The sequence below is a fragment of the Haemaphysalis longicornis genome, unplaced genomic scaffold (genome assembly GCF_048455015.1).
Source record: "Haemaphysalis longicornis isolate Haplotype H1 unplaced genomic scaffold, Haemaphysalis longicornis Haplotype H1 scaffold_1, whole genome shotgun sequence".
In the NCBI taxonomy this organism is placed as follows: domain Eukaryota; kingdom Metazoa; phylum Arthropoda; class Arachnida; order Ixodida; family Ixodidae; genus Haemaphysalis; species Haemaphysalis longicornis.
The window spans coordinates 214,433,131-214,454,018 of record NW_027526203.1 but is presented as its reverse complement, the minus strand read 5'-3'; the positions used below and the strand labels follow the sequence as shown (position 1 = coordinate 214,454,018).

At 47.1% G+C, this 20,888-nt stretch overlaps 1 protein-coding gene across 3 annotated transcripts in view; it reads right to left on the bottom strand.

The window, feature by feature from the left end:
* LOC144141609 (histone-lysine N-methyltransferase SMYD3-like) overlaps positions 1–20,888 on the bottom strand; it is a 129,929-nt gene that overhangs the window by 60,001 nt on the left and 49,040 nt on the right. For all 3 annotated transcript variants that reach the window (XM_077673168.1, XM_077673156.1, XM_077673162.1), the window contains one exon: positions 13,202–13,269. In XM_077673168.1, coding sequence (XP_077529294.1) covers positions 13,202–13,269 — 68 coding nt within the window. The remainder of the gene's footprint in view (positions 1–13,201; positions 13,270–20,888) is intronic.

The window sequence follows — 20,888 nt, the reverse complement described above, 5'->3', positions numbered from 1 at the left end:
TTTTGTTCAAAAATAAAATTTTGAGACAATGAGACAATTTCATGGCAGTGCGCAACGTGGATTTAAGATGGTGCACAGCGTGACAACAATATTTTTAGCAGTTCTAAACTCCCGCCATGCACACTCCCACAACGCGGCGCGCAAAGCCGGACGAGAGTGTACTAGAGCCGGACGGCGCACCGTGCAGCCATGCGTCCGCTGATGATGATGATGGTTGATGTTTTATGGCGCAAGGCCAACGAGGGCAAAGAGCGCCAAAACGGTGGTTAGGTATGAAGGATGTAACTGTAAACGCTAAAACCGTTCAACAAAAACCAAAGTGAATTCAGTAAAAGACAATGAGGGTGGCTGGTGTAAAAGGCCAGGTTGTGATGGTGCGTGGTATGAGATCGGGTTTAAAAGCAACTACGCGTGATAGGAAACCAGGTGTAAAAACTTGATGTCACTAAGAAACTTAAACGTGCATTGTACAGGAACCATGGGGTCATCCGCTAAAAACAATGCTGGGTGTAGTGGAATGTGTTGTCTGTAGAGGTCGGCGAAGTGTTTCTGTCGTGTTGTGTGGAGTGCTTCGCATTGAAGTAGCAAATGGATCACGGATAGGCCGTCTCCACACCTGCTACACAAGGGTCTTGGAGATCCCGTGAGCAGGTATGAGTGTGTTACATGCGTGTGGCCTATCCGTAATCGATGATGATTGATTCTGGGGTTTAACGCGTCGACGCAACGCAGGCGATGAGGCGCGCCGTAGTGGAGGGCTCCGGATTAATTTTGACCACCTGGGGATCTTTATTGTGTGCCGAAATCTCGTACACACGGGCGTTTTTGCTTTTCGCCTCCATCAGAAAAGCGGCCGCCGTGGCCGGGAATCGAACCCGCGACCTCGTGCTCAGCAGCGAAACGCCTTAGCCACTGAGCCACCGCGCCGGGTTATCCGTAATCGAGCCAGGGTAACTTCATTGTGCCTGTTGTGTGTGTCAGTGGTGTATGCTCCCAAGAGTGTCTTTATAACGTGTAGCTTGTTGTCTGCCTGTTCATTCCAGTGTGCTTGCCATGTATTGCGAAGGTGTTGTCTGATGTGTGACTTAAAGGGCCCCTGAGATGGGGTTTTTGGGGGGGTCGATGGTATCGGAGCGCAACGGCTATTTCTTGAACTAATCGTGACATGTTAGTGCGCTCTTGATTTAATCAATTTTTTACGAGCGTAAAAACATCAGAAAGCTACAAAAAACATATTTTGTGTGTGTGTGTGTTTACACAGTTGCACATATTTGTTTTATACCGGAATTTAAAGCACTTGCACACGGGGCAAACTGGGCTTGACGCTCCTCCGTCACCTACGTTCTCGGCGGAAGGATACAGTGAGCGCAGGAGCAACGACGCTTGCAGCGTGATCGCACAGCGCTCCGTGTCTGGTGTGTAATCAGTTTTCTTTGCATTTGCTTTCATGGACGCTGTATCCGAAAGGATTTTTTGCACCATCTGTGTTTCGAGCGTAGCCTTGACGTTGTTTCAGTTATGAGGTGCTAACTAATGGCGCGCCAAGGGAGCGCTGCGCCTACGACGAAGGCGGAGCTCCGCACGCAGCGCTTGGACGACGCCGGGGTCGACGCGGGGACGGCGCTCGTGATCACAAGGCGCACGCTCAAGCGCTCACGCGGGCTGAATAAACCAGTTCAAGCCCAAACGCTGTCGCAGCTGATTCTCTGCGCCGGTCGCGACAAGGGCAAGAGCATGCGCATCCCGTAACGACAACTCCTGCCAAAGAGTTTCATTTCATTGCTTCCCATCAAGTCATGATCGCAGGAAAGTGTGGTTTCCTGCACCGGCCTTCTGAATGAACCTGTTGCCTAGTGTCCTTAGCGCGCTTTACCGTTTACCGTGTTAAATTAAGCAAGAGTAGCCGTTTGCCGCTGAAAACGAAAGGATTGCACTCTGCGGTTTCTGCATTCCGGCTCTGCCAAGTAGCGACATCTGGCGAATTTGTCTCAAAGCAAACGACACAAAAGTTTGTGGCCCAGAACTGTTCTCTTACGCTTGAAATAGCTTTAATCTTGGACGTTTTAGATTGAACTCTCACAATAGAATAATTTTCTTTTAAAAGAGCCGTATACTTCTGCTGTAGAGCTTTAAAAAATATAAACCATGACGTTGACGCCGCCATCTAGTGGGAACAATTAGGACCAAGTATTGCATTAACCAGAATTCACGCCTCTGCGAAATATTTCGATATAAAATGAGTAAGATATATTGTAATGATTCCGCAGTTACCTATATTACCTTGCCCAACATGATTTTAAACGCATAAAAGAACTATGCTAGTTTATAAAGGCATCTGAACCATTGGAAGCGTGGGAGGCTGGAGTAGGGGCAGAGATTTTGCTCGCTCATTCTGAAAAAAATTGTCATTTATCATGCTCCTGATCATCATTTAGCAAGAATGTAGTAAACAACATCAACTAAGATTGCTTGCATGAAGTGCCGAGAGCAGTGCATTTGCTGTGCCGTAAAGTTCCGGAAGAACGCCCACCCAAATTAAGTACAGTATCAAGTGAAAAATACGAGATGGGTTAACTTTCGGGTCAGGTGCGAAAAACTACGAAAAGGTGACCACACCGCCAACCAAAACTGCAGAGATGTCAAGAAAAAATTCGAGACTGGCGAACTTCCGGGTCAAGCGCGGAAAGGACGAATAAGTGACCGCATCTACACATGAAGAGATGATTCGGGTTTGTTTTGTTCACTCATCGGCGCTAAAGCCATCGATTTTACGGGGTGGGTGCGTCTTTCACTAAACTGAACATTTCACCCGTAAAAGGAGGTCGGCTATGTTTCGGGGGAGGGCGTTCTCTGGGAACTTTACGGTAATCTAATCGAGACGCGAGCGTACATTTCGCAGGCGCAGGGAGCTCGCTCTTACAGTCGCTAGAAATTCTAGCCGCTGTGTACGACGGTAAAAATAAGTTGAACGGACTCTCGCGCTTGCAAGGTCGACTTCCGCAATCACCAGTACCTCCTGCTCAAAGTCCGTAAGAACTAAAAAGGTAGCTCAAAAAAAAAAAAAAAAAAAGAGGCGTCGTCGTTTGATGTACGACCCAATCGCTGAAGTAACCATGGTATCGACGACGCTGTAAACCAACGACCGCCGCCGTCAAAAATCGCGGACATTCCGGCGGCCAACCATGAAATGAGTGCTTCGCCTCGGACGAGGTCGGACTATGTCGTCATTGCAAGCCGCCGAGCCAACAAATAGTTCTTTCTCGTCGGGGTAATAACTTTTGTTAGCGTGAGCGAATATGCTTACTATTTTTGGACTTGTTTCTACAAGAACTTTAGAGTAGTTTTCTGACACAAACAAAAACACTTTGAAATCCATCTAAGCCCCCTTTAAGGTCAGTGTACGGTATTGTTGTTATGTCAACCGTGTTTGCAAGTGCAGCAGCAGCGGCCATTTGATCTGCTGTCTCGTTTCCGGCGATCGCCGAGTGACCCGGCACCCAGCATACGATTACTTCAAGACTTAATCATTAAGTCTTTATGTTAGCTTATGTCTGCTTTATGTCATTATGTCAGCTTATGCATTAATAATGCATAAGCTGACATAATGGTTTTGTAAACTAGATGAATAACATGGTTTTTACAGAACTGCTTAGATGACAACACACGTACTACACTCAAGGAATCTGTGAAGATGATGGACTTGGGAATTTTATGATGAACTATGTGCTTTAAAACCAGAAATATCCCATAGGCTTCAGCCGTAAAAATGCTGCTTTTCGAGTTTACAGTGTTAGATACCCTAAAATCAGGTCCGTGCGCAGTACACGACACGATACGGGCTGTTTTTGACGCGTCGCTAAAGAATTCTGCACTGTATTTATCTTGAAGGAACAAGAAGTGCTGAAGAATTGCAGCTGTGGGTACTCGTTTTTTATCAATCGCTACAAAGAACAAATCGCACGACACGGGGCGCAGCTGCCATGGTGGTAAGAAGTCGGAAAGGGTTGATTTGTAGGTGTCTGAAAAGGTGACAGATAATTCTGACACTTCCTGTCTCACCCTATCTGAGAACGGAGCAGAGATAGATGGACGATTAAGAAGAAGTTGGGAGATGGGTGTATCACAAATAAATGGTTTGAAAGGATGGTGAGTTATTGACGAAATTTTAAAAGCGTACAGAAGATCTATGTATGTTCACTGATGATCTAGGGACCATTTGTCGCACTCGACGTATAGGCTTTGTACAGGGCTTGTACAGAAAGCGCCCGACGAGAGGCGAAGCCCCAAGTGAAGCACTGGGTCTAGCATTTTCAGCGCTGTTTTTGTTGCCGCCCCATAAACCACGCTCCCATAGTCCAAGCGGGATGCGTCCGCTGAGCAATGATTCCCACCTTTCTCTCGCTGCACGCAGCCAATGCACATGACATGCTCGGCCGCAGCGCGCTCGCCTGCAACTGCTGTCACTTGCCGACGCACACCGTGGAAGCTGCTTTGCTGAAGTTGTGTGGGTGTTTCTTTATTTAGGGGCGAAGCCCCTTAGGGGCTCAGGTTTTCGGCATCTCACATCGTCCCCGTTGTATCGTGTCATCGTAGTAACATGTCGTCACGATACTAAAACACCGGGACACTCGTTTTCCAATGCCTCACGCTAGAACTTTACATCTCAGTGGGAAAAATGTGTACTAAAAGAACATACTGTGACACTCATTTTCCAATGCTTCGCGCTTCAAAGACACGAGACTTTTACACCAAGGAGGTATACATCTACCCCCAAATGGTTTCATCTCCGTGGGCAAAAATGGCAAGGCGCCAAGAATACACTTATGCACTGCATGCTTCGCCCCTCTAGGTTTCACACTAGTGAAGATGGGCCAGGATTTTTTTTTTTTGCTTCAGCCCTATCTTTCATTTATTTATTTTTGTCGGCTCAAATAAAAACATTTTTTCCTCCTTCTCCTTATCTTGTATCATGCTGCATGCGTGATTCTAGCAGCATGAATGCACCAGGCGAGAAGTGAAAGCAAAAGATGCTAGGTGTGAAGGCGGCTATGAAAAAAGCTGTCACATCGGGCATAAAGCTGAGCGAGCCACCGTTCGCCGCTCGCCATTGCAAAGAAGTGCACAAACTTTTTTGCAGCAAAGCCTGTTTGACATATGAGTTAGGTATTTTGAATTGCAATAAAGCTGGTGCGTGAATGTTCCTTTTTATCTCTGGAATGCCGTTACAACAGTCGTTACACTGTTGTGTACCGCCATGCAGCATGGTGCAATTTCGCCCGCTATTTGTTTTGGGCAAGTACAGCCCAATATTTACATAAATTCCCGATACGGCTATAACGAAGTATTGGTTATAATGAGCAAATCACGGCACCCCTTCAATTTCATTATAGGGAGGCGAAGCTAAAGTTTGCCGGGCGAGGGCAGCGCTGATTCTATCGCGAAGCGGCGTCCTTTTCGTTTCGGGGGAGTGAGGGGCGTTCCCGCCGCCCTTTGTGTACGTGCTGGCCTAAATGGCTCGTGCAGCCGGCGGTCGCTTTGTTCGCATTCCGGAGTAGGGGGGATGGGTACCTCGAGCGGTCGGGGAAAGCGGAAATGGATTCGGGAGTGCGACAGCGTGCACAGCGAGCTGCACGTGTGGTTGTAAGACGGACCGCGCGGGCCGGCGGGCGTCTCCCTCAGATCGGGTGCGCGGGGCGAAAGAGCAGACGCTCCCGCAGTCGTTTCGCGATGTCTAAGGTGGTAAAACTGAAAGCCAAGCAAACCCCTCATATTGTTGCATGGTCAGCTGCCACAACATTAAAGGGACACTGAAGTGAATTTGTCAAGCTCCCGTTTTTGCTTGCACTGCGTAGACTGGCTCAAATTAGCACACTTTTCATCGTTTATTCGGTTGACAAATCGGTAATTATTTTACAAAGCGCGAAAGAAGAAAAACTACCATGCGCGGTTTGCGGCGGCCGCACCAACTAAAGCTGTGACGTTAGGAGGAGCGGGCAGCGTGATTGGACGATGCCCAAGGTGAGCAACCAAACAAGTTTCGGTTTCGGTTCTGTAAAACACAACCGTTGGCGTTGTTGGATGGGCATTCTCAATAACTCAGTAATCATCGTACCGCGCTTCTGCCATGTTGTCAGCTGTAAAAATGCATAAAGATAAGCCTCCTAGGACGGATTGGAATCGTAGCATTCACCAGCCGAAACCTACGCAGTGCATGAACGCCCTCCGCGTACCCGCAGACGCCCAAATGTCATGCGCTTTACCCCCATATTTGTAGATTGCCTCCCTCATGCCTGTGTCGTAAAAAGCGTGTTCGCACCAGGCCAAGGGTCTGTTCTTTCTGGCCTGTGCCCACTGCCTGCAAGCAGTCGGTGCTTATGGCAACAGCACGCCAACGAGAACTCGCTAGCGCGCCAGTGCCAGCCTGCGCGCGTTTTGTGAACTAGTTCGTGGAGCCATGAACGTTACGGCCCAAAAAAAGGTGAACTCAATATAGCAAACATCGGAGGAAAACGAAAAAGTTAACTTACAAAAAAAAAAAAAAAAAAGCACGTACCCGCGGGGATTTGAACTCGTGACTGGCAAAATACTTGCGGTGGCATACCTAGCAAGCCAGACCACTCGGCCACGGAGCGGGCTCCGCTGGCCTTGGTAATATAGGGTATATATTGTACAACCAGTTTACACTTTTATTTAGTTTTAGCATTTCAAGCAGCTTAGGTGACTATTTGTTGTATTGCGCTCGTGCAGTAAGCGTCGCCCAAGTTTCCACAATAGCTCACGTCTAGCAATTGCATTTCGTAGACGGAAAAGTGTTCGCAGATGCGTAGTCGTGCTGCTGACCGCTGTGCTTGTTCGCCCAGCGCAAAAAAGTGCTTCCCGCACCCTAGTTTTACGCTGTACGGTAAAAATATCAGTTGATTTTATTTCTTTAGTACCTATACTGACTTCGCTGACTCTTCTCCCGCCTTCAAGAGGCCTTATATTTTCCTACTGGCATACCAGTCAGCAAAGCATCGCATGTGCGCTTGTGCAGCGCTTGTGTGAAGCGACCTTGACTTGGAGCTAGATACAGTGTACAACTAACCAAGTAAAGAAAGGCAAATTCTACCATTCACAAACGTGTCCTGGCTTCGTTTCAACTGAGCGAACGAATTGCGACGACCCGTCGGCGGCCGGCGGACGAAACGCTGGGCCGACTGACTCTGTCTGAAGGCCGGGGAGCCGTGCAGTAGCGCAGCCAATTGCCAGCTTATCCCCTCCTGACGTCACATGAAAACGCCGCAGAAAATGGGCGAGCGTAAAGAGAGGAGGACAGCATTTTCGAATTAATTTTTCTACTAAATAAAATCGCGTAAACGCGCCCAGGGTGGACGAAACATGGCCTGGGGACTCCGGACTACAATTTGCGCAAGTAATCCTGCAATGTTTACATATCACTTCAGTGTCCCTTTAACAAGAAGGTGAAAGAAAAGAATCCATCCGGTAAATTCTACGAATTCCCGGCGAAAGCGCGCCAAAGGGAAAGACGGTAAGCATGGATCGCTGTGGTTCGAAAGGTGAAATAAGGTGGCCCATTTTTGTTTGTATGTGTGCACTTTCAGTTTACATTTCCCGGATTTGAAAATGCGAACTAGTGTTCTAACGAGTCCTCCCCTCTACTATTTTTTTTAAATGCGTGCTGCGAATGATTGTTTTCTGCTATAATAAATTAACTTGGGATTTGTTTAGCTGGTGCCGTTCGATATCGTCCATATATGGCACAATAGGTTCACATTTTGCATGGGTGAAAAAGAAAAAAAAAAAGTTTCTAGCAATTTGACTGGCTGAAGTAGCTCCGTTCATTCTTGTTATTATAATTGTTCTCGACGGGACTGCGTGTTGTTCGTTTTTTTTTTTTGTTTCTCCCACATTTACAAATACTGGTAATTAAAAGAGTTATACACCAAATTCTGCGTATTAATAGTAATTAAAAGTTATACACCACAAGCTGTTCTGTTTTTTCCGCGAACTGTCACTCTAACCCATACTTGTACTCCAAGCGGGTGACAAACATTGCGAACAAAAATTCCATCAGGGACAACTGAAATGGAAATGCGGCGCTGTATAGCGCACCCCTTAAAGGGGTCCTGAAATACCTTCCGCCGATGCATGAATGTACATGTAACCAAATAAAGCAGTGTATTAGCAATCTCCTCCCGCAAGAATTTTGTTAAAGTCATGAGTATTAGCTGAGAAATCGTAAATGAAAAACCGCGCATTATCGTCACTCCGCGTTTCCTCCTCCTTCGACTTACTCTCCGCTGTTGACGGCGTGCGAGCCTTGCCTCCCATGATGCTGCGCTCCTCAGCGGTGACGTACTTCCGCTATTGCGCTGCTCACACTGCCGTCTGCTACGGGCAAGCTTTGTTGACACCATGAATCCCGCACTCCGCTCAAGGCTGGAAAAGCGAACGAAAAATCTGGCCGCATGTGTGCGGCGGCCTCGCCTTGCCCTTTCGCGGTGTACGTTGCGCAGTTGCTATCGGCGGCACGTGACTTTTTATCGGCGGTGAACTCGCAGCTGCACGGGGGGGATCGTGCGCTCGTTCTCTTTGATGCACCGCGCACTGTTTATCCAAAGAGCACCGTATCAGATGTGGCCCCGCTGGTGCCAGGTCTTATTTTGCGGCTGTGGTAATTCCTGCCGGCAGCATGTGAAAAAGACATTTTAAACCGATACAGAACCCGTGCACAAAACGCTTCAATCATGTGACCAGTTCAGCTTGGGGCGACGCGTGGTGGAGAGCGGCAACGTTGGCAAAACATGCTCCGCCGCGGCTTCGAACTTTCTAGCGCAGGAGCGAGCGCCATTTCTTTGACAATCTCAAACATCGGTTGCCTTGGAAACAAGGCACAAACCACTCTAGAAGTCCGTTGCGGTTCCGTGATCCCGGTTCAGCTCGGGGCCCCACCTCGCGACATGTGGGAACTTCAGGCGTACACTCACTCCCATTGGGAAGTGCGAGATGCATTTGGCATTACAGGAGGCGATGGTGTGTGTTGTGGACGCCTTTGTTGCGCGATGAAATGCGACGTTGTGCTTCTGCGGGTGGATTATCTTTCTCGAGCGACATACGACTCAACCTTGCATGAGGTATGTGCAGTGTGCGCGGCTAAAAGCCATCTCGGCTTGTGTGCCAGAGTTAAGTGACTTGCTGTTCGTCCCTGCAAACCGCGCGCGAGGTGAGTGCCGAATTTACGACGGGCAGCTAGGAGGAAGCAACCCATCGTCTCTTAATCGCCGTTCAGACTTGCAATGCATGTTGTGACGTTGTGTTCGTTCGAAATGCATCTCTGGATTGTTTTGAAGTTGAATAAAATGTGTGCGCCAAACCGGGGCATTCGGCTCAGGGCGTTCTCTGCGATTGCACGAAAGAAGTGCCTCGAGGCTTCAACGCTTTTTATATGGAACGTACTCAGGTAAGAGAATATTCATGTCGTGTTATGGCCCTGTTGCATTCAATACAAACGGTTAAGCGTTTGTTTACACTTGTTTCGTTTGTCGTAAAATGTCCAAGCACTCCGGCACTACGCTGGCAGATCAGCCGGCGAGCCGACGCTGAGCAGATGACTCGTCTCTTTACCGGAAGTGCGTGAAAAAGTCGCCCAATAGCAGGATGTCTAGCTCATGACGAACATCTGGGAATCGATGACGTAGACATGTGAAGATGGCGGCGTCCAAAAACACGAAGGGAAGGGTGAGAAAAAAGCGACAAACTTTGCAACAAAAGTGTGAGCTTTCCGCTGCGCGTAAAAGAGTAATACTTGGCACAGGCAATCTAACGATTGCGCTAGTTCATTTAGTGTGCTCAAAACGCCTTTCAGGGCCCCTTTAATTAGCCTGTGCCTTTTTAATGCATTTTTATAAGATGCAGCTGATTGTTTCAAGAGTAAGAAATAACCTATTAACCATAATCAATCACATTTATCTTACATTTCTTGCAAGCCTCAGTGTTGCTGCAGTCCATAAAATCCGAATGTCCGAAGCCCGAACACACGAAGGAAGTTACAAACAAGAGAAAACTACGCTGTGACAAGCTGAACAGCTGTCGCCTTGCAGACAAAAAGACAGCAGCCGACGACTGCCGAACAATGTGCTTCCCCCCTTGAAATCGTCGGGGCAGTCTGCTGGTCGAGCGGCGGTTAGCAGAAGGCACGTCTGTAGCAGACGACAAGACAAACGTTGACAAAAATGAACTCACTATATACTCTACATTTAAACCGAACTTTCTGGACATGTGCTGACGCGTACGGTTTCATAAGTCGAAAAAAAATTTTACCCAGCCCTCTTCCTAGCGCGAGAAATGCAGCACGCGCAGCGAAAAAAGCACATGCCGAAGCGGCGGCAGCCCCCACGTACTCCCGCGGAGGGGAGAGTGCAGCGCCACCCGGCGATCGTTCCGGAGCCTATAACGAGGTTTAATTGTATATCTGAAACTTGCACAGTCCACAACGTGCTTTGTGCAACTGAGGCACATGCGAATTCACTGTCACGAGCACAATCCAATGGCACCTACTCAGTGCCTTATACTCAGGTGAAAAGGTCCATCAATGCGAATGTTGAAGAGCCACATTTCTCCCCGAAACACAGCTTCACCATAATGCACGCTGCACTGTGACGCACCAACACTGGCCGGCACTGCAGCTTTACTCCTGCTCTGTTCTGGCAGGCTTATTCTCAAAAGCAAAAATAAAATGAAAGTGTTTGTGCCACCCTACCGCTATCACAAGCGTGCTTGCCATTCCAAAGTTAGATGCCATTATGCGGCATCGAAGAGGATGAGATAACAAGGAAGGTGTTCTGACAACCCAGTAGCAATCTGCAAGTAATCAGCTTGGTAGATGTATATTGCCATGCAGCAATATGGTATTTTGGCTGCACGCTCTTTCCCCCATCATGTGCCCTCCAAGTACACAAAGAAATCTGCTAACCACACGTACCTTCGTTTTCTGAGTAAGCATGACATAATGGAGCGGTATTTCTTGTTTATACAGACTGAAATGTTGCATATGCAGTCAATGGAATGGGTAATATGTGAGAAGTTTTTAATACAAAAGCTGCACATGTCCTATTACAAGAAAAGGCAGAATTGCCGTCCACGATAGAAAAATAGTCATACAAATATGCCACCACACACATGCTGCACCCCAGAAATAAAACACACAAAAAAAGAAGTGCATGCCTCTGTTGCTAGCCAACACAGGCATTCACAGAGTGAAAGGGAGGAGCAGTGCATTCAGCCGGGGACGCCCGCTGAGCGTTATAATGCTGTTCCGCTGTAGCTTTCCTCAATAACTACTCTGGTTAAACCAGTTTGATCCAGTTAGGCTGGCTCCCGAGTTAGAATGGATGCAGTGAAAAATGCACCACTCGCAAAGTGTTTGTGCTAAAACATGGAAAATACACACAACAGCACAGTTGCAGCCTCAAATAGCTTTCTGCGCACGTCATATACGTAGAAACATTATTACTTCAAAAACTTTCACCCACGGCGTTATAAAGCTTCCGCATTCTTACACGTCTGCAGGCCTTAGTGGCTGCACTGAATTTGTCTTTTTTTCTTCCTCTGGGCAGAACGTGCAGGTGATATGCAGGGGCGGCTTATATGCACAAAAATATAGTACCCATTTCCATCAGGGCACAGTGATTGCAAAAAATCATGCCTCCTTGTTAAGGAAACAATTCTGGCAAAGATTAAAAGGCTGGGTGACATACATATGCGTGAGCTACACTAACACTGCATTATCAGTGCAGGAAGTTAGCTATCTTGGCTTGTTAACACCAGGTTCAGGGTCTAATAAAACACTTGTCTTTCCTTGTGTTCATCTTTGTGCTTTTTCGATCAGACCTATGCATATATTTCTGCCAATCTTCACCGATAACGTTTGGTTAAAAGGCCACCGCTACGCCCTTCTTTCAGGTACTTTCTAGGCACGTCGGTTTTCCGTGCCACGGAGAGACATACACAACAAGAATGATCAAGACCAGTGCAGAAATACGAAAGTTATGTAGTTTTTAAGCCTGAAAATACAAGCAAATGCCATACTGGCAACATCACACCCAAGGCCTCCACATGATGATGCAGCGTGGTGTACCTACGATTGGCTGAGCTTCCAGTATTTTGTCTATGCCGTTGCACTGACCAAATGAGCCAAAATAATGCTTCATTGCTTTTTTTTTTTCTTTTAGGTCTGCATACAAAAATGAAAAAACTAACGTAATAGAGTGCACACACCACTGCACCACTTTGGGTACACGTGTGCCTTTCCACTTGGCGTGCAACGGTGCACCGCTGTCAGCATCGCCCGGTGTCAGCGCATGTCACCAAAATGCATGCAAATTTGCCTGTTCGCGGGTGGTACAGCGATCTCTATTCTTGGCAGATGCAGTAAAACGTCTGTGTAAAAAACTTCAATTTAACAAAACTCCAATACAACAATGTTACAAAGAATAAGTAGCCTACTGCCTACTGCCCATCAGAAACCATGTTTATTTAATGTTAAAAACGAAGTAACTATTGGTATAATTTCACTACAACAAATCTCGACTGCAAGAAAACTGACCCGGAAGAACAACTGTTTCCATGAAAGACCTCTAAACCATAGAGAAAATCCCAGACGAGCTCTGAAGATGCGGGCAAAATGCCTCGCAGCTCAGTGTTGGCGATGACGTGGAGGGAGTACAGCCACTGATACATGTTTGCTCTAAACGGAGCTGGCAGGCTTATCTGGCTCATTCTGCAGCCAGATAACATGGCAGAAGTGCGGCATGCTGTATCCTGAAGTATGGAAGAATACGCAACCAAGAATGTCAAATGCCAAGCATGTTTTCACAGAGAACTGAAACTGAAGCTAATGTGGGCAACTCTTAATCCTTTCCGCCTTTACTGAATAAATACTACTGCTTTGGCATCTGGTTACAGGATGAAAAGTATGCTTATTTGAGCCGGTCTATGCAATGCAGACAAAATCTTAAGTCTGCCAAATTTACTTCAGTGTCCCATTAAGGAAAAATCTTTGGAACACACTGCCTGTGTCACTCTGGTTCAGTTCTAACCTTAAGATTAAGAATTTCAAAATGTAAACAGCAACCCATGCTATTCTGCAAGCTCACTTCAATCTAAGCTTCCTACAAAGAGACTGTACAGGTAGTGTACTCACCCTAAATATAAGCCAGTTCCAACAACAGAAACTTCATGACTGTATATACAGTAGCTGTTAATGACCATCTAGAATTTAGAGAGAAAGAGAGAAAAAAAAAGAAAAACTTTCATCACATGACACGGGTATTGCAAACTAGCAGGTATTAGTTGCAGTTCATTCATTAGTTCATGATTGCAAAGTAGCAGGCATTAGTTACAGTTCATTCATTAGTTCATGACTGACCCAGTTGTCAAAGCACATGCAGTTAGTGTGATGGATGGCATTTTTCTTGCTCTAAATCAGTGGTTCTCAACCGCGAAGCCATTTCTAGGACCCGCAAAACCCTCACCCGCTTTTTTTTTTTTCCAGACTTGCATACTTGAAAAGCAAATACCGAAACAGGTTGAATGTGGCTGCAGATATGCAACTCTGTTTAAGCGCGACTGTGCCACGTATTGATGAACTGTCCAAAATGAAGTGATGTGGCACGTTTGTTTGATGTTTTCGGTAGCAATAAAAGGCACCTGTTTCACGCTCCAGTTGTGTTAATTTACCTACGTACCCCCCCCCCCCCCCCCCTCCCTCCCCTCTGCTGCAAGGGGTCCCCCATCACTTCCACCAGTCCACAAGGGGTCCCCGACACATCCATGGCTGAGAACCACTGCTCTAAATAGCTCAACTTCGAGGGCGAGGGGGAAGCATTCATACCCAATGTGATTTACAGACGAGTACTTGTGTATTTCAGCAATGTGTGCTATATACGTGAAAAGTTGTTTTTGTTAAAATAAAGCTGTATTCTACTACCTCTCTTGCCCTTTTACCATAAATATTCCAGGCCCTTTTCGTTTGTGACTCCTTCTTACCAACAGCGCACAATTGTTTATACTGCATCCCTATCTGCCGCTAAAATTTGCGTAAGGGTGGTTAGTTGTTTTGTTTTTTTCCAGGCCAGCAGCATTCCTCTACCAGCTCCCCTCCACTGCCATCACTTGTGGCAAATGGGGGAAGGGCAGTGTTATGCTCATGGCCACTGAATGGGTGAATTCAGCAGCAGCTTTTAAATGCCAAATCTAAATAGTCTGCTCAGAGCAAAAGCAAAGCTCTAACTAAGGCCTGAAGAGAGAGCGTGTATTGATGCTTTAACTCAGTTGTCCTCATTTGTTCAGCTTTGGCTCCTAGCATTTAAACTTGCTGCACTAACTGTAGAAAGTTCCTCACTTTTCCATCTAAAATACGTGGGACGACCTCGTACACCAAAGTGCATGGCAAGTTTTATAAGAGTATACAAAAGCAAATGAATTGCATAAATGTTTTCCAAATTTGCCTTTCCTTTTTTTTGCATGTCGTGCAAAGAAGGTGACAGGTATCATCATTTGCTTTTGTGCAGTGGTTTAAACAAAGCAACATAGCATATCGCATTGGTCCCCCTGTGAGAGCAGAGACCAACAATTTTCCTTTCTAAAAATTTGCAGTAGCTCTCACCAGAAACATTTAGCTTGACAGACAGACAGACAGAGAGAGAGAGAGGAGGGGGGAGGGGACACCATGTCGTAATATATTGATATTTGAGTATTAACTTGAAGTGGCTTCAACTAATTGCTACAATTCCACGTCAGTGCACCTGATACATAGCTTTGGCACATGAAACTGACTTGGCTTTGGTTCGATGTTGTTACTTCTGCAGTATTAAGCATCAGGTATTTTGAAATTAACTGCACCTTAAAGGGGCAATGCAGACAAAACACAAGTTTGGTTCATTCGAAAGATTGCCTCGTTAGAATCATACCTACACCACTAGCTATTTTTGTTTAAGTGTAATGCATATTCATTCTATGTCGGTAAGAATGGTGGGGTGAAACAATAGAAGTTATGAAAATACACATAAACATTGAAGTACCACAGTGTACTGTTGTTGGTACTGCGTGCACTATGCTTGTTATAGCTGCACACCAGTCTGGCATTTTGGAATTGTCTCAGGTGACACTGGCCGGTTGGCGTAAGCAACATTGTCTTACGTGACCCTGTTTGTAGAGCATACCCCATGTTTCATGAAACGATTACTATTTACCATAATAAAAACAAGCCAGGTGCAAATATGGTCAAAAACAAAGCAAAGACGAATAGCGGTGCGGAGCCGTATGGTAGCGCCATCTAGGAGTACTGACAGTAAACAAGGTTCTGCAGTCCACTGCAGACTGCAAGGCGCACTGGAAGTTTTCTTGAAGACCTAGTCATGTGATGTCACTCACTAAATGGGGAAAAATAAAAAAAAATGAAGTCATCTCCGCTCGGGGCAACGTACATATCCGCACAAAGATCGGCTGTCGTCTTTGTGAACTGTAAATGCTTTTAAGAAATGTGTCCCCTCCTGAACAATGTACGACTATTATTGTCAGATTACGCCATAAATCATGTGCTTCTGAAAAATGCTTGATTTAGTTTCCACGAAAGAACAGAGGCTCAACAGAGGCTTAACAAGACCAACGCCGCCTGTATTAACATTTCCTGACGCGTCGCGCGCTTTTCAATGGGAAGGGTAGGGACGCTTAGTTCAGGCACTGATCCGCTATGTGGCGCGTGCAGGCGGACATCTTGCTTTACATCCCTGCTCGCGAGTCGCGAACACTGCACCCACTTCTACGACGTGTGTCTGTCAGCTTCCCTGTTGGGCTTCAAGGGCTGTTTCGCTTACATCTTAGCCGCGACGGGGCGCTAGTTCTGTGGCGCACTGGGGGATCTTGTTCAACATGTCGCTCGCTTCATACTTGCTGCATTTTTCCAAAGATAAAGACGGAGGCGGACTGAAATAGTGTAAGAACATACTGATTGTCGGGTAGACATATAGCTAACAGAAAAACGATATTTTCGGATGGGGCAGCCATTATTTTACTGATATTTTTCTTTCTGGAGTATTTAGAGAAGAAAAAATTGCGTGCACGTTTTTTGTTCAGGCGCTCACTTCTACGATTACTTTCCAATAATACCACGGGCTTGCAAACTTCAGAAAATTATAGGAAACAAAAGTATAAGCAGCTGGGATCCCGCCACGCTGTCCGGGCGCTTCTACAGTACAGTCCTCAATTTTAGAAGTGCATACCGATGCGGAGTGCGAACAGCGGGGAGAAAACAAGACCGAAATGCGGAGGGGACAGAGGGGGGTATGCCCCACTCAGAAAATTTCGGGGCCCGTGATTCAAGTAGATAAGAGCGCAAAGCTGGCACCAGCCTGCGGCAGCACAAGTGATTTTGCTCCGAGGCAAAGGCGGTTTTATCAGGGACAGGCCAAGACAGACAGGCATGGTGAAAAACAAGGCGTAGGAACGCCACCTGGGAAATCCTAAACAAACTTTCTACTATTTTGCATAGTTTCCGAGAAGCGGCGCTGGCTGGCGGACACGAAAGCACGCCGGAAGTCTACGGAGCAGGGAAGGGTAGGAGAGAGCAACAGGAGAGTGGCTGTTTGGCCATTTTTCGCTCACACGTTAGGCAATGTTTATACAGGCGGCGTTGACAAGACGAACACTCGAGCGACCAATATCCCAGCGGTAATCTCGTGCGATGTAAATCACATGAGATCACACGGGAGGCTCTTCCATCGTGGCACCGGATTTGCATTTCCAGAGGGAAGCACATAGCACAACCTCAGGTTACACCTGCGGGCGCATCTGACGGGCCTGTACAGTCATCCACCGGCTAAGTCTGCTGTGCCTTTCTATAGCCTCGACGTAAAGTCCTTTCATCGGAGAAGGGACTTTATTCCGACATACCGTAAGAGTTTCGAGGTCGGCGAATGTCCGACGTACCTTTCTTTATTTTCACTTACGTCAGACGTAACTTCTACCATTTACAGGTTAAGCCGGGTGTAACTCAAGACACTGGCTTAAAGTTCCGCCGGACGTAACTTTAGCTTTCAATTCTGGGTTCCGTCGGACGTAACTTGGAGGCTGGTTTAAGTTCCGTCAGATGTAACTTTAGTTTTCAACTTTGGGTTACGTCAGACGTAACTGGCTTAAAGTTCTGTCGGACGTAACTCTAGACACTGCGTTTTTCAAAAGCTATTAGTCAGTGACCACGTCCCGTTTTAGAATGTGCTGCGTGTTTAATGTCATTTTTTCCATCACATAACTCACAGCTCCAGATCAAAATGCTAGCCTGGAACAAGCTGTATTAAGAAATTGTTTGGCACCCATTGCATAGCTGATTTTTCAGCACAGGCAATCCAAAGACGCTGTGCACGTTTTTTCCACATTTGCGCTTTGGAGCCGCGTGTCAAAAAATGTCTTCGTTACGCTTCACACTCTCAAGATTGCAACACTGGAAGGTGTTCTTTCATTCAATGACGGTAGCATCGCACGAGCCAGCATTTAAAATAATTCGGATTCAACCCTGGGTGCAACACCAGCATCAAGTGGCTAAAAGAGGTTGCCCGCAAGCCAATAAAGATACTTTGTGAACAGAGCTGCACAACAGCTCACAAAATAGGCAAGGCAGGACACACAACAGGCTGAAAAGCGAAAAAATGACTTCGACGGTGATTGAGAAGCTGGTGGCTACTACCGTATTTATTCGAATCTAGGCCGGCCCCGATTCTAAGCCGACCCCCGAAAGTCCGAAGCCACGAAAAAAAAGACGCGCGCTGCTCCTCTCTGTCGTGTCTTACGACTTTCCGCAATCTTGTTTCACTGTGCACGTTCGGTGAGCGCATTTCTGCTTGCGACAAGCTTTTTTGCCAATCGCTAGCTGTCGCGCGCGCGAGGAGCGTACAGAAACCTATAAATTTTACCTAACCGGCCGAACCGCTTCCGCTCACTGACTAGCCAGAGTCGCTGTTAATTATTGATAGTGACGCTGGGTAGTCAGTGAGCGGAAGCGGTTTGGCCGGTTAGGTAAAATCAAGACAGACTAATCACTCGCAGTTGTGAAGCGACACCAGCTGTACTGGACGGGAGCAGTCTGTCTTGATTTTACCTAACCGGCCAAACCGCTACCGCTCACTGACTAGCCAGAGTCACTATCAATAATTAACAGTGACTCTGGCTAGTCAGTGAGTGAAAGCGGTTTGGCCGGTTAGGTAAAATCAAGACAGACTGCTCTCGCGGCGGACATTATCCGGTAGGGGGGGAGGGATTTCACAACACCTACGAGGCCACAGCCAAAAAAAACAACTTATTTCGAATGTAGGCCGAACAAAAAGGCAAGGTAAGCATTCACAAAAAGAAAACATATTCATTGAACATGAAGATGCGGTGCTGGAACTCAATCAGTTTCTCTTAAAAATCACCGGGCAACTTCTGGGCGATTGAGGTTCGACGACGGAGGCTAAAGCCGAAGTGCTTCATGAATTTCTGTAGCCAGCCCCGACTGGCTTTGAAGTGTGCCCGCGATAAGCCTCGTTCTCTTGAAAGCTCCCTTGCTTTTGCCTGGAGCACTTCCGTCGTTACTGGAAGGGCAGCTGCTCGCTGCGTCTGAACGAAGTCAGCCAATGCCATCTCCATTTCGTGGTGACGGCCTTCTCGTGGTCCGGTGAAGGCCATCCTTGTTGCGGCGCACGCAACTATCCTATCCCGTTGCGTCCTCCAATGGCGGACATTTTTTTTTTTCATCCATGCCGAAGTCCCGCCTGGCTTGAATGTTCGACGACAACTCCGCGGCTAAAACAACTTTTCTTTTAAAAGCGGCAATATAATGGCACTGCTTGTTTGGTGCCATTGCGCTGTCAAAAACAACGTTACTAGAGTAACGTTGGTCAAAACCAAATGCCACACCGCATGTAGAGTGTACTAGAAGTTTTAGAGTGGCCCGAGCGGCGGCCTCTCCTATTGCTCCGCCGGGTCGACTTTCGCGCAGAAAATAAAACCGGTATAGCGGCAACGCTGCTGTCGTCAACAACTGAACAGCCGGCGCTCCCCGGCACCAGCTCCCAGCCTGCGCGCGGCAAAATTTGCGTTGCTCGCGGCGGTGTTTTGCGCTTGCGAAGCTGATTTATTTTGGATTATGAAAGTTTGACGCGCCGGCGCTACACAGGTGATGAGGCAGGCGGTACTGGGGGGCTTCGGATTAATTTTAACCACCTGGGGATCTTTAACGTGCGCCGAAATCTTGAAGACGCGCGTTTTTCGCTTTTATCCTCCATCACAAAAGCGGCACCGCCGCCGCCGGGAATCGAACCTGCACCTTCGGTCAGCTGATTTAGAAAGTAGACGCAGAAACATTATGACTCCGCTTGAATGATACTTTCTCATTTTTTATGCGTTTTCTGAAAACGTTAATTGTTGATATACAGTAACCTCTCGTTAACTCAAAGTCGTAAAATTAGCTGAAAATTTTGAGATAAGCGCAGAGTTTCGAGTCAAGTCAAATGCAGAAAATTTGTAGCCAGGTCCCTGAAATAACTAGTGGTGCTAACAAAAGCACTATTGCACAGAGGAGATTTCGTGATGAAGGCAAAATAATTCGCAGGAAAAAGAAACTTTTATTATTGCAGAAGAAAGAACTGTGTTGCGCTCGGCTGTTTCACGTTCGCATCTGCACCCCAGAAAAGCGTACCCGAGCTTCTCAACGCATCACGTGAATTGGTGGTCGCCACCGCTACATTCTACCTTGTTATAAAGCAGACGCAGCATTTATGGTATTTCTGGCGTTGTACGCACGCACTTCTGGAGGCTCCTCCTCGTTTGCATGATCAGCTGCGTCGTCCACAGCAATGATGTACGCACCAGACAGCATTCCGGTAACGGGGACGCGTAGTCCGGGTAAACTTGAACTTCACGACCGCGTTCGGCGGGAGTAATCGTTCGAACGGGGACCTTATCAGCTGCCTGCAGCGGACTTTGCCTTGTGTCCTCTCTGCCAGTATTTCGAGACATCCGTGGTCCTCCGAAAAAACGTTTCGAGATAAAGGGGGCTAATGCTTAGCGCCTATGGGAGGTAAACACACTGTGAGAAAAAGTTTCGAGAAGATATTTTGAGATAGCAGAGTTCGAGTTAACAAGGGATTACCGTAAAAACCCGCGTATAATACGAGGTTTTTTTCCAAATTTTACTCTGTTAAATTTGTGCCTCGTATTATATGTGGATCCCAAAGTTTTCCCCCGAAAATTTGCACTTTCGGTTTCAGCGGAGGGAGCGCCATGTTGCTGTGGCGTTAGCTGGCTGCTGCTTCTCTCAGCCGGCGCCATTTTGATTGTTTTGACTACGCGAAGGATCTCGGCACGTTCACCGCAAGTCTATCAAGATGTCGGGTGCACTAAAACAGTATTCGGCTGCAATTAAAAGAAAAGTTATTTTATGTGCCGAGACCATCAGAAATTGCGCTGCAGGACGGCAATTCGGCGTTACCGAAGGCAGCATTCGTGGGTGGAGAAAGCAACTGGTGCTTGACTGGATAGAGTTTGTGTGGTGTCGGCGGCCTGGAGCACTGTTGGGGATTCCCGTCAGTGCTCGTGTTGGACGCCTTTCGCTGCCACCTGGCCGATTCCGTGAAGAAGTTGTTGCACGAACCCCACACCGAACCCATTGTCATGCCAGGAGGAATGACATCCCAGCAGCTGCAACCGCTAGACATTTGCATCAACAAGCCTCTCAAATACTGCATCGGGTCCTGCTACCAAGAGTGGATGAGGTCAGGATACCCGTAAGTGACAGCTACCGAATGGCTGACGCGGGTTTCTCCAGCGGTGCTTTGTGGCTGGATCGCGGATGCGTG